The sequence below is a fragment of the Aythya marila genome (genome assembly GCF_965140915.1).
Source record: "Aythya marila genome assembly, chromosome: 5".
NCBI lineage: Eukaryota > Metazoa > Chordata > Aves > Anseriformes > Anatidae > Aythya > Aythya marila.
Window position 1 is genome coordinate 63,082,488 of NC_139046.1, and position 13,003 is coordinate 63,095,490.

The 13,003-nt window shown below is 39.8% G+C and overlaps 1 protein-coding gene across 1 annotated transcript; it reads right to left on the reverse strand.

Annotated features, from left to right (window-relative positions):
* Positions 1 to 553: 553 nt before the first annotated feature.
* LYVE1 (lymphatic vessel endothelial hyaluronan receptor 1) lies at positions 554 to 12,697 on the reverse strand. The gene is made up of 6 exons (XM_082761886.1): positions 12,459 to 12,697; positions 6,698 to 6,857; positions 6,453 to 6,592; positions 4,279 to 4,572; positions 3,392 to 3,470; positions 554 to 2,776 (listed from the first exon to the last, which is right to left on the reverse strand). The coding sequence occupies exons 1-6, from the start codon at positions 12,538 to 12,540 to the stop codon at positions 2,590 to 2,592; spliced, it is 942 nt and encodes a 313-aa protein (XP_082618012.1). The 5' UTR covers positions 12,541 to 12,697; the 3' UTR covers positions 554 to 2,589.
* Positions 12,698 to 13,003: the final 306 nt, after the last annotated feature.

Below are 13,003 nucleotides of genomic sequence, written 5' to 3' on the forward strand. Positions count from 1 at the left end.
TGGTAAAGAAAATAAAAGCGAGACACAACGTGGTGAAAGATTCCTCTTAAGTCTTGTGGTGCTGTCGGTTAAGGGGTTAGGGGCTTTTTTTTTTGATAAGTGGTCTGGAAATTAAATGTTTCCTGTTTGCTTTGTAGCGGTATGTCCACTGCAGTTCTGCTAAAGCAAGAAGCTTTTGGACTAATTGTTGTGTGATTGAGTACTGTCTGTATAGACAGCATGAAACACAGTCCGTGGTGAGCGGCGTTCATACCTCGCTTTTATTACAGACAGAACAATGTAGCAGCTTCACCTCAGCCCGCAGAATGGTGGCATAAACTAGGTGTAAGCAAAAGCAGGTTCTTTACACTACTGACTAGGCCCAGGGAGAGGAGATGTACAGCAGCACCACGATGCTGAGTTGGGGCTGTTCCAGGAGGGCTGTAAAGCAGGATGCAGGGGAGCAAATCAAACCCTGTGCATAGCCACGCATCAGGGGGCAGGCCGGAATGAAAGCTGACTTTTTAAGGTACGTGATAAAAAGAGACATCCAGACATTAAGGCTTGAAAACTTAATAATTTAAACTTAAAAATAATAAATTACGAATTTAAAAATAATAAAAAATAAACACTTCTGGAAACCATACCCCTTATTGAGATCTAAAACAGAAGCTACAAACGTCCAGCCTGAGGGAAATTAGAGAACAATTTTTTGAAAATTTTCAGGTGTGTATACGATGATCTGAGGCAAAAGAAAGTTATGTACCTCTGGAGCAGAGGTAACATTAGTAGAAGACAGGATAGATAATTTTCACATGCTGGTGAGAAAAAGAAGAAAGAAACAGAATAACTTCTAATCTCTAAAAAGTTGGAAAAGACAGATCATAAAGGGAAATCATAGTATGTCACAAAACAAATAATCCAAAATTACCTTGTATCCATTACCAGTGACTGCATCTTTAAGCCCACTTGCTATTCTGATACCATCATGACAAGTGATGGCTGTGGCTTTTCCTGACGGCATAATTCCTACTCTCTACTCTGTTCACATGGCATAGCATGCTTTCAGTGCACGGCAAGCAGAAGTGCATGGTGTTCCTACAGTACCTTGCAAGGGGAATAACTACTTAACTGATCAGGAAAAGGCTGTAACTAGTGCTTGCCTGTGCTGCAGATTTTTCTGTTGAAATTCCATGGATGGACTTCTAAAATAAGCAGTTTCTGGAGCTGTACTGAATCACACTCACTCTGCAGCAGTGGTGGGCTGCATATCAACACAGCAGCCCTGTCTCTTGGAGCCATGAAATTTCTCTGAGCTATCAAGAAGAAGAAAAAAAAAAAAAAAAAAAAAGGGCAGGAAAGAAACCAAACAACAACACAGCGATTCCTTTAAGTACGCTATTAGCATTACCCTGTAAGTTGCTATCAAGGGGAACATATAACCACTGGGCAAATATTAAATTTCTGTGAATCTAAAAATGGAAGTTCATAACTACGTATTCTAACTGTAGAAAATGCCATGTAAGTGAACAGTTTGCTTGCCATTCTATTTAAGACTTTTTCAAGCTACTTGATCTAAAAAGAAACTTATTTTGCCACAGCAACCTTTCACATATAAATACAGCTTGTCCAAACCATTTGTTAAGAAAATAGTTAATGAATTGCTGATTTTTTTTTCTTTTATATCAACTGATTACTTTTGTAACACTAATGTTATATGAGTACTTTTTCCTGTAAGGCAGTTTTCATGAGAATAAATGGTCCAGACAAACCAAAGTTTTTTGTTTGTTTGTTTGTTTTTATGAAGTACTGTAAATGCCTAATACCTGAGGTCTTTATTTTGAAAATTACATTAAAATATCCACAAAGACCTTAAATATATTTGTTGAGATACAATTTAAAGTTCTTCAAGGTTCTTTTCCCCATCAAATATGTGATATGAGAATCATACGTTTTAATAAATAAAACAGTAAATTAGATGATGAAGATGCCTAAGAAAGTTACTTGTTGCTATATAAGTATGTGAACACACACAAATATATATATATATATATATATATATATAGGAACATGTCAACATCCTTTTTTTTGGGGTATTTGAATGACAGTGGGCTGATATATTGATTTTTTTAAGTTATTTTTTTCTACTAAATGGATTTAGTTGTTCTGTTTGTAAACACTCTTTTTTAAAAAAGTAACTATTTAATGGAAATAAACTACCCTACAGATAAAGAGCTACAATATCATTTTAGTTTAGATATTCAGTTAGCAGACATTCTCCAGCCAGATAAAAAGGAATTTTTAATTACATATTGCTCTGAATTCTGTGCAAATACTTACACACTGTATGACATTAACAGCAGACTCCTGTTTACTTCTTTATTAAGAAAAATGAGCTGTAATATGGACGTTTCATTTATTTCAGGTAAATAAGAGACCATGTTCTTTTGCAAGAGCATTTACAGTTGTAATTATTAAAAAAGACGTTTTCGTATGTTAAGATAGAGAAAATATTATTCATGAGTATTTACAGTCACCCATGTTTAAAAGCATTGTTAAGTTGTGTGCTTTGTTTTATGTATTTCTAAAAAGAAGTGTATGTTCTTCCTCTTAAACTTCTGCTTCTAAACATTTTACTGTGGTCTCAGGCTTGGATTTAGACTCTTCTACCTTTTTTCCATTATTCTTTGTTTCCTTCTCAGGTGTCTTGTCATTTGACTCAGCCTCTTTGAGAGCTGTAGTTTCAACCATTTCTTTTTTCTGATTCTTGTATGAAAATGGGAACGTTGTCTTGTACCTTTAAATAGGAAAAAAAGATAGTAAAGCAGCAACACTGACATAGTTAGGTAGCATTCCTCAAAATGCTAAGTATCTTTAAACAAACAGTGCATGTTCAGGATTTGTGTTATGTAATGAAAATACAAGCTGGGCTAGGATGTTAGAAATGCAGACAACTTTTTGATATTTAATGATCTTCCGTGTTGAAGATCTGTATAAATGATTCAAATGAGTTCAACTTTTTTTTTTTTTTTTTGAACAAAAGTAACATCTACTCCCTTAAGTTTGACATTGAAAGAAACAAAATAAAGCTACATAAACAGTCTTTTATATAAACAGATGCACACTTCAATGAAGCAACATTTCAATGTTGCTGTTTTGGCAGACACAGAAATGTTCCACACTAGGCATGATTGATTAATCAAAGATAGGTAATACTTGTCCTTCATTTCTTTTCTGAAATAGGGAATAGTAATAGCAAAAACAAATTTTATCTGCAGAGCAGGGATGAAGATTTTGTTCTTTGTCCTACACTTGTCATTACATCTCTGATCTTTAACTATATAAGTAAAATATTCACTGACTGTACTCTAGAAGTTAACTCAGTTCAAGAGAAAAGAAAGAAAAATCTTACTTTTTGATATAGCAGACTGCTAGAACAACTGAAGTAATGAAGAAGATGAGTGCCAGTACAAGGAGTGCTGTTGGGATACCTAGAGAAAAAAGTGAAGTATGCATTGAGTTTTTATTTATTCTTAATTCAGACTTTCTAAAGGCTTATGAACATAAATCCAGATTCTTCTTAAAACAGCATTGTGTAGGAGGTACATACATGTAGACATGCAGAAGGACAGAGGTATTAGGGATCTCAAAATGTTTGTTACTCCTGTTCATTGTTTTGAGAGATTGAAACAGGTATTTTGGCAGTCCATGTCAGATGTTTGTCTAATCTGCTCATTGGAGAGTTTTTACAACTTGCCAAGAAAACGTTTTTGTAACAAATCATCTTTCCAGTTAGAATGTGTTGTTTTTTTTTTTTTTCCTCATATTTAGTCCATTCCTCAGTTGCTGTATATTAGGATTTGTTATTCACACCTCATACCTGGAGAACAAAGCACTATTCTCCTTAAAATTTCCATGACTTCTATTGCTTTTAAGAGCCCGCAGACTCTTCTATTACTGTGAGCACATGGTGTCTGCTAAGAATTTTTAAGGAATATATTCACCCCAAATCGCATTAACCAAAATTACTTTCTACTATTTCTTACTGAAATACTCTCAAAAAGTATAAAGTCATAACAAGACCTTAAAAATTACTTAAAAACAACAACAACAAAACAACTCTCTGCCTTATAAGCTTTGCCTTTGCAAAACTGTAACAATTTATTCTGCTTCCAGATTCAGCTATATAAAAATGTATGCTGGAGTAGCAAGCAAGACCAGCAGTAAACAGTTTTCCTGCTAACATCTACATAACTAACCAGCTCTCCTAACTGAAGAGCTACCATCCATAGCCTTTACCTCCAAAGACAACACCATCGTTCTTAAAGGCAGCACGGGAAGTGTAGTTGGGAGAGTCAAGTGAGTATTCCCCTGGCGTGTTGGTAGTAGTCTCCTCCGTTGGTAATATTGTTTCGGTTACACATACCACCTGAAATTTCAGCTTTTTCAAGGCCCGTTCCGTCTCAGTTGCGTTAGGCACTGCCGTGACGTTTTCAGTTAAATCTGAGCCTGAAGAGGCAGTTAAGTCCGTTGGTGCGCTTGATGATGGTCTAGTTGTAGTTGGATCTGGTACACATGAATTAATTTGGACATCTGCAGTAGGGAAAGGAGACACGTAAAGGTTATGCTTCTGTTAGGTTTGTACTTACTGCGCACATGTTTACAGAAATTGTTACCCAGCCGTTCCCTTCTGCAAATTAGTTGTTGCCTTATCCAGATCAGGCACGCTTATTTCCGATGTGTAGCTAAGACACCGATGATGCCCTTTTTATCATTACTCACATGGTTAAACACTTGGAGTAAATGCAATGCTCGTTTTGTATTTGCATACCCATAATCTATTCCTCCCGAACAGTACTTAGAGTGATAGTCCATATTAAACACACACACCGACCTCCTGCAGAGCAGAAGGCTTAACTGCAGATTCAAGCTTCAGAAATATTTGCCATATATAACACGCTTGAAGATAAATGCTATTTTAGGTACCTTTTATCCTTATTAGGTACCTTCCACAACCTTAAGGGACCCTGCAAGAAAGCTGGAAAGGGACTCATCAGGGAGCGGTAGGACAAGGGGTAATGTCTTTAAACTAAAAGAGGGGACGTTTAGATATTCAGAGGAAAATCTTCACTCAGAGGGTGGTGAGGCCCTGGCACAGGCTGCCCAGAGAAGCTGTGGATGCCCCAGCCCTGGAGGTGTTCAAGGCCAAGCTGGATGGGGCTTTGGGCAGCCTGGGCTGGTGGGAGGCATCCCTGCCCATGGCAGAGGGGTTGGAACCAGATGATCTTTAAGGTCCCTTCCAACCCAAGCCATTCTTTGATTCTCTAATAAAAACCTAAATGACAGAGGCTCTTTATTTTTTTCTGCCATAGTTTTCAAATGTTTTTTGACGCTACAACCACAAAGAAAATTGACAAAATGAGCTTCTATTAAATGTTTTAGCTAAGACATACCTAGAACAGGCAATAGTTTAACTATTAAGATGAAGAAATGCAGAATCATCCCTATGTTAAATATACATTCTCATTTTCTCACCATTCAGTAAACTTAGGTCCTCTGAAGAGACCTCTGAAGATCATCTAGCCCAAACCTCTGCCACGTAGGATCACCTGGAGCACATTGTGCAGGACGGCATCCAGGCAGGTTTTGAATATCTCCAGAGAAGGAGACTCCACAACCTCTCTGGGCAACCTGTTCCAGTGCCCTGTCACCCTCACAGCAAAGAAGTGTCCCCTCATATTCAGCTGGAACTTCCTGGCTTCAGTTTGTGCCCGTAGCCTCTCATCCTGTCACTGGACACAACTGAAAAGAGACTTGCTCCATGCTCTTAACACCCTCCCCTCGGATATTTATACACACTGATGAGGTCTCCACTCAGTCTTCTCTTTTTCCAGGCTAAACAGGCGCAGATCTCTCAGCCTGTCCTCATACAACAGGTGCTCCAGTTCTCTAACCCACTTGTGCTGGGGAGCCCTGAACTGGACACAGTACTCCAGGTGTGGCCTCACCAGGGCTGAGCAGAGGGGGAGGATCACCTCCCTTGACCTGCTGACAACACTTCCAAATGCAGCCCAGGATCCTGCTGGCCTGCTTGGCCAGCACAAGGGCAAATTTGCCACAAGGGCAAATTGCTGACTCATGGTCAGCAATTCAATTTACAGTCCTTCAAATCAAAACACCTAAATAACAAAAACCTATTAAAAGTATTGTGTTGACATTACAGAATGGTAAAAGCAACTCTTTTATAAGAGCTTTCATGGCAGCACCAACTTATTAATTTGGATGAACTGAACAGACCTCCTGTATTGCTTGAAAGCTTCTCCCCACAGAGCTAAATACAACTAGACAACATTTAAGGTCAGGGGAAAATAGCTACCAGGTGATAAGATCTCTCCTGTTATGAATTTTTTTCATTCAGATATTTAAAAAAATCCAATCCAAACACAAGAAATGTAGTTGTTACGCTTACATACCTGAAGAATTGAAGCAGTAAACCATAAATGTTTTAGAGTGTTCAATACTCCATGACACCAGTCCAACCTTGCCCTTACCACATTTCTGGTTGGATATTAGCCGAGGAATTACAATCACTCCATCTTTCACCCATCCATAGCTACAATAAAAAACATCAGTCCTTTTAATATCAGATTTGTCACCAGCCTCATGTAAGGTAAAGTAGTTTATTGAAGGTAATGAGATGCTAACTGATATCATATACCTGCACGTTTCAAAGCCATGTTTCAAAGCCTTTTCAACCTGGTCTTTACTTGCCAGTTGTAAATTCAATTGATTGCATGCATTACTTGCTTCTGAGAAATTCACTTTCTCCTCAATATAAAGACCTACACCTGTGATCCTGCAAGGTGGAAGTGTAGAACCTGTAATTTAGACATAAATGTTCAAGGTTAGTATTGAATACTAACATTTATTGGAATTTAAAGTATCATTCAAATTGCACATTCTTAAAAGTTTCTAGCTTGAGGATAGTAGAAAAGTAATTTCTAGCAAAAAGACATACTTCACAATAAAAAGTTTTCTCAATAGTCTGGAATTTCAAAAGGTTTGACTGTTATTAGACTAAATGCATATCTAGTTGTATTTGTGGTGTTACCTAGAGTCAGCTTCTTAGTAAAGCTGCTGTTATTTGTCAAACTTATTCATTCAAAAATTCAAAATAGGAAGAGTAATCAGACAGTTCTTTTTTTTTCTTTTTTTCTTTTTTTCTTTTTTTTTTTTTTATTAAAATGATAAACCTAGCAGTTGTACTCAATCACTAGACTGGATTCTGTCAGTATAACATTCTTACTAGAAAGATTTTATTATAGTTCTTATTCCTCCTAAATTTAACTTTCTTTTCTAGTTTTGCATGATATTTTTTCCCCAGGCACTGGCATGTGTTGAATTTACTGAGTACTTGGCAGGAAGCAGGTGGTAGGAAAAGAGGGGATAGATGGGGTGAATTTGACACTTTTCCCCTATTACTTTGCAATAGGAAACTCATCCAGCTTTTTCAGAAAGCCACAATTGGCCATGACACCTGCACTAGAAAAGGCATAGCTAATGTCTGATTACACCTGCTCCAGTTTCTTAGTATCTACTTTCTTTATCTGTATTAAGGACACGACAGAATTCAGAATTTGACGCAGACAAGGAAAAAGATAATACTCTTTCGTCTCCATGTTTCCCCAGAAGCATATGGTAGTTTTTTTTTTTTTTTTTTGAGTTACATTCAGTAATTACCATGTTAAATGAAAAGGAATAGCCTGTATGAAAAAATCATCTCAAAACAGCTTCAGAGACCCCAGGAAGAAAATCCTCATACCTTGGCAAAATAAATTCAAGGAAAAGAAAGAAAGAAAGAAACAACACAACAAATCAAGGAAAAAAAAAATAAAACACAAAACCAAAACCAAACAAAAAACACAACACAACAAAATGCAACTGGAATAACTGAATACAGTGGGGACACTTTTTGTATTTATGCAAGCTTGTAAACATTTCAGCATTTCATTGCAAATACTTCAGATAAGCAATAGCTAAAGTTGTTACTTGCTGGATTTCCTTTTCAGACTCTGTGCCTACCAGGTACGTACACTAATGAATACTTGATAAAACCTGTGCATCAGACCACAGTCAGTCCACAAACTCTCAAGGGAAAATTAAATGACACGTGCAGATCCACCAAATTTCTTAGCAAGAGAAGTTAAATTGAATTTTATGAATGAAGTCATAGAATTAGCAGCCAAGCCACTCCTACCATGAGAAAAACAGATGTCTCATCTTGTGTGGAGGGCAAAGAGAAAGGCAGGCTTTCTAGTCCTGTTCCCACTGGGTGTTGTGAGGTTGGAAATGGCTTTTGATAAGAGATGCATCTCTGTTGTTCTTTAGTTTATTGGGATTTAAATTTTGGGTAAAGCAATCATGGAACTTGGTGAATTTATCTCAGCAGCTATGGATGTTCTGGCCCCCCATTAACACACCGCAGGTGAGCCAGTGAATACCGTAGCAGTCCCTATAGTGAAACCATGGCAACAACCAGGCCTGACTTGAAGGTAAGACCAGCCAGACATGTTGTATGAGGATCCAGAGAAGCACTGTTGCTCAGTGGTGTGTGCATCAAGGACCTCAAGTGTATCCAAGCAGTCCCAATGTAAAGATGATTCACGGTGTCAAATTTCTTCCATATTACTGTCATATGTCTTCCTTCCAGTCAGCGTGTCTTCATGAATAGCCTCCTGTATGTCTTCATTTCGTTCAGACTACTTCTGGTGTCAGACAGGTACTCCAACATTAAGTTTTCTCAATTCCCTGTTGTTAACAGGGAACTCTCCCAGTCCTCTTGAGATTTTTATTTTTTCTTCTGGATCTCCCTCCATCTCAGCTGCTGCTGTACTTTCTGCAATTCATTTACCATAGTTTTCAAGCCCCCCATTCCTTGTCTAGGATGCCTAATTCCTTTATTCACCTACTACTTTTTATACTCAGACTTGACTCTTTTTTACAGGAGAATTGTATAATAGATATATAGCACAATAAATATAGAAATTCAGTAACAGAAAATTCTTAACAGAAAGTCTTAAGTGGTAAGAAAAGTGATTGTAGGACATGGACCGAAGTTTTATCTTAGAATTTACTAAGCTCTTTAAAACATAATAGAAAAGTGAAAGAAACCTTTTGGAAATGTTATGAGCTTCAAACTATATTCCAGATGGGTTTACAGTATGCAAAAGAAATCCAGAAAGAGAAGAGTAACCTCTTCAAAACTTTTCATCACCTCTTAAATCACCTCTGACTTCTGTACTAAAGACAACCGAGTTTGTACGGGAGACAGACTAATCCTATAGAAGCTCATTACCCTTTCGGGTCCACAAGTTGCCCACATGTGTCCTTTTAGCTTTGCTCTATTCAGTTTATCTACTAATTCGCGTTTTGGGTCCTCTGTGAACAGTAGTTTTACTGAGAAAGGTGGGAAAAAAATGGACAGAAGAATCTCACAAGACAAATTCATCACAAGACAGGAAGAAAATAATATGTGCAGGGTACAGGTATTGCATTTACTGTGCATGAATTCTCCTCTTGCTTTTTGGAGAAGCTGGTGTTTCTTGATCTCTGCTTTGCCCCAGGCCCTCGCTCTGATTTGTTGGAGAGCTGAGTTTGGCTGCTGATGTCAGGGAGCAGCAACAGTGAGGCTGTTCCACAAGAAGAGATGAGCCAGAAGCTGCAGAAGCTGTCGGTGATAGCAGCACAGGCAGGACAGTGCCACCACCAACCAGGGCACAGCCCTGTGGTACCCAAGCAGGGCCACACTGTGGCAGGTTTGTGGCAGCTTCTCTGCACTGTCAGGGAGCAAGAGAACATGTCAGATGCAGGGTTCATCAGAAAGTTCATTTGGGAACAGCAAGAGAGGGTGCTATCTGTCGCACATGCCTGAAGGCCATCCTGGAGACAAGGCTACCTCCAATGCAAGTCTGTGGTCCCATCCATGAAGCCCAGCAGTAAAACAGCACAGGAGCCAGCTGGACTGGGCACAGGCATACTACACAGAGCTCCAAGGCACAACTGCAAATGGGCCATGAGATTAATAGGAGCACTGAACTGATGAGCTGAGGGTGCATGAGTAAGTACCCTAAGTGAGCATTAGATGGGAACTAAGGATGTCCTAACAGCTGGAAAGGATAGTCTTAAGACTCACGCTGTTTCCCCATCAAAAATATATTCAGTGACTGGGATACGTAGAAGAATCTACTGTTGTTCAGTACTTCAACCATGGAATTTCAACAGAACTTGAGCATCTAATTCACTCAAGCCCAGTTGCTTTCAGAAGCCTTTCAGTAGATATGACAATCGATTATCTGCAACAATGACATAGTGTTCTTCTACATGGCTAGAACAAACATTTACTCCTACAGTGAAACATCTGGAAACATGTGATATGCATTTGGTATCTGCAGATATCCTAGCAGCTACTGGGGTGGGATAATTTTATCTGTCAGGGCAGCCATACTCCACCATAACCACTCTCTTACTCCCCCTCCTCAAAGGGAAAGGGGGAAAATAAAATGGAAAGGGCTCAAAGGCTGAGGTAAGGACAGGGAGACCACTCACCAGTTACCTTCACAGGCAAAACAGACGCAGCAAAGGCAAATTAATAATTTGTTACCTATAACTAGCAGACTAGAATAGTGAGAAACTAAAACTAAAAACACCTTCCCTCCATCTGCCCTCTTCTAACTCTTTACCCTGAGCAGTGCAGAGGAAAGGGGAATGGGGGCTGCAGTCAGTCCATAGCACTTCTCTGCCACTCTTTCACGGTCCCTCTCTGCCCCTGCTACCTGTGGGGTCCCTCCCACGGGATGCCGTCCTTCCCCAACTGATCATGTGGGGGCTGCCCACAGGCTGCAGCTCCTCAAGCACTGTTCCCACACGGCTCCGTCTCACGGAGTCCATCCCCCAGGAGCAAACTGCTCCAGCACGGGTTCCCCATGGGTGGGTGGCAGGTCCGCCCAGAGCCCCTGCTCCTGCGTGGGCTCCTCTCCACAGGCTGCAGCTCTGGCCTGGGGCCTGCTCCTGCAGGGGCTCTCCACGGGCTGCAGCCTCCTCCAGGCCACATCCACCTGCTCCACCGGGGGCTCCTCCACGGGCTGCAGCGTGGAGATCTGCTCCATGTGGGACCCATGGGCTTCAAGGGGGCAGCCTGCTCCACCAGGGGCCTCTCCACAGGCCTCAGGGGAACTGCTGCTGCCTGCCTGGAGCACCTCCTGCCTCCTGCTGCACTGACCTTGGGATCTGCATGGCTCGTTCTCACTCCTCTCTCCCCCAGCTGCTGTCAAACAGCATTTATTTTTTTTCACCCTCTTTCTTAAATCTGCTCTTCCAGAGGTCGAACCAATGCTGCTCCCTGGCTCAGCTCTGGACAGCAGCAGGTTCTTTTTGCAGCCAGATGAAAGTGGCGTTTATCTGACACAGAGCAGCGGCTGGGCTCTGCTCACAGGGACAAGCCCTGCAGCCCCCCACTACCAAACACTTGGCACGTATCACAGAATCACAGAATTTCTAGGTTGGAAGAGACCTCAAGATCATCGAGTCCAACCTCTGACCTAACCCTAACAGTCCCCACTAAACCATATCCCTAAGCTCTACATCTAAACGTCTTTTAAAGACTTCCAGGGATGGTGACTCCACCACTTCCCTGGGCAGCCTGTTCCAATGTCTAACAATAATGTCTAACGTAATGTTAGACAATGTCTAACATAAACCCAATACATAAGGTTAAGAGGCATCCACATTTCCCTAACTTACATAAGAAAGGGGTATTACATGACCCTGATTCAAAAAATAGGCACATACAATAGCGTTGAGGGAAGTGTATTATCTAAGAACTGTATGATAAAATTTGAAGTTGGCAATTCCCACTGCTAATTTTGCAGACAGATAGTTTATATAGAACAGGAACTCCTGCATTGTATTCACCAGATACAAGCATGCCTGCCCTGGGGGTGAACCACAAGATCCTGGCATACAATTCCTTCAATTTTGCAAGTCAAGAGTGTCAGGATATGGAAAAAAAAAAAAAAAAAAAGCATTAACAATAGCATTTTCACAGACCTGGCTTCACACATGTTGTGCTTTCTGAGGATTGTGTAAAACTATTTGCTATGGTGTCTTCAATAATATAAAGTCACATTTCAATAGTTCTAAACTTAATCCTAAATGCACAACCAAAACTCTAGAACAAGCAGTTCTATAGCATTTACATAGCACTTGAGCTTATCAAATCATTAGAGTGAAAGATTTCCCCTATATGTTAGAGTATTTTTCATTGCATATTATGGAAAGCTATATTATGAAAATCTTGTGGTTTCCTATGCTAGCAGGCCTATCTACAGACACTTTCCCCCATTTTGTTTGGGAAAATAGCTGCTTTTTTTGAGCACTTTACTGTTCAACTAGGATATTTTAAAAAGTGGAACCTTACATACCTGTTATGAAGTAATTTTGAGCCATGAATGTCATAACCCAGACTGAAAACACCGCTGAGGTAACTCCAAAATGATTTGTCATTGTCACGAACTTGGAAAATTGAGAAATTCAAGGTGATTTGTCTTCTGTGCTGAGAAAAGTTCAGGTTTTGGATACTGTCAGACCACCTTTGAAACTGCCTTTGAGATGACTTCTTGAAAGCAACTTCCAGCTGTCACTGCACTGCTTCATAGAAAGGATGTCAGAGCAAATGCGTTGACTATCCCACACAAAGGTGAGGTCACTGAGTGGAAATCCCTAATCACCTTTAACTCTTTCAGCATTTGCTGGAAAATTTAACTACTGCTGACGCAGAAAACACAGCTGAGGAAGGGAGATAAGACTGGTAGACTGCAAAGTCAGTAAACACTCTGAAAACTTTTCTTTTGTTATTTTTTCCTGTTTTACTGATTAACAACACATTACTCACACTATTTAGCTGGTAAATAAACATAATTATTTATTGCATCACAGCAAAGAGAACAAAAATGAGCATTTTTCTTTT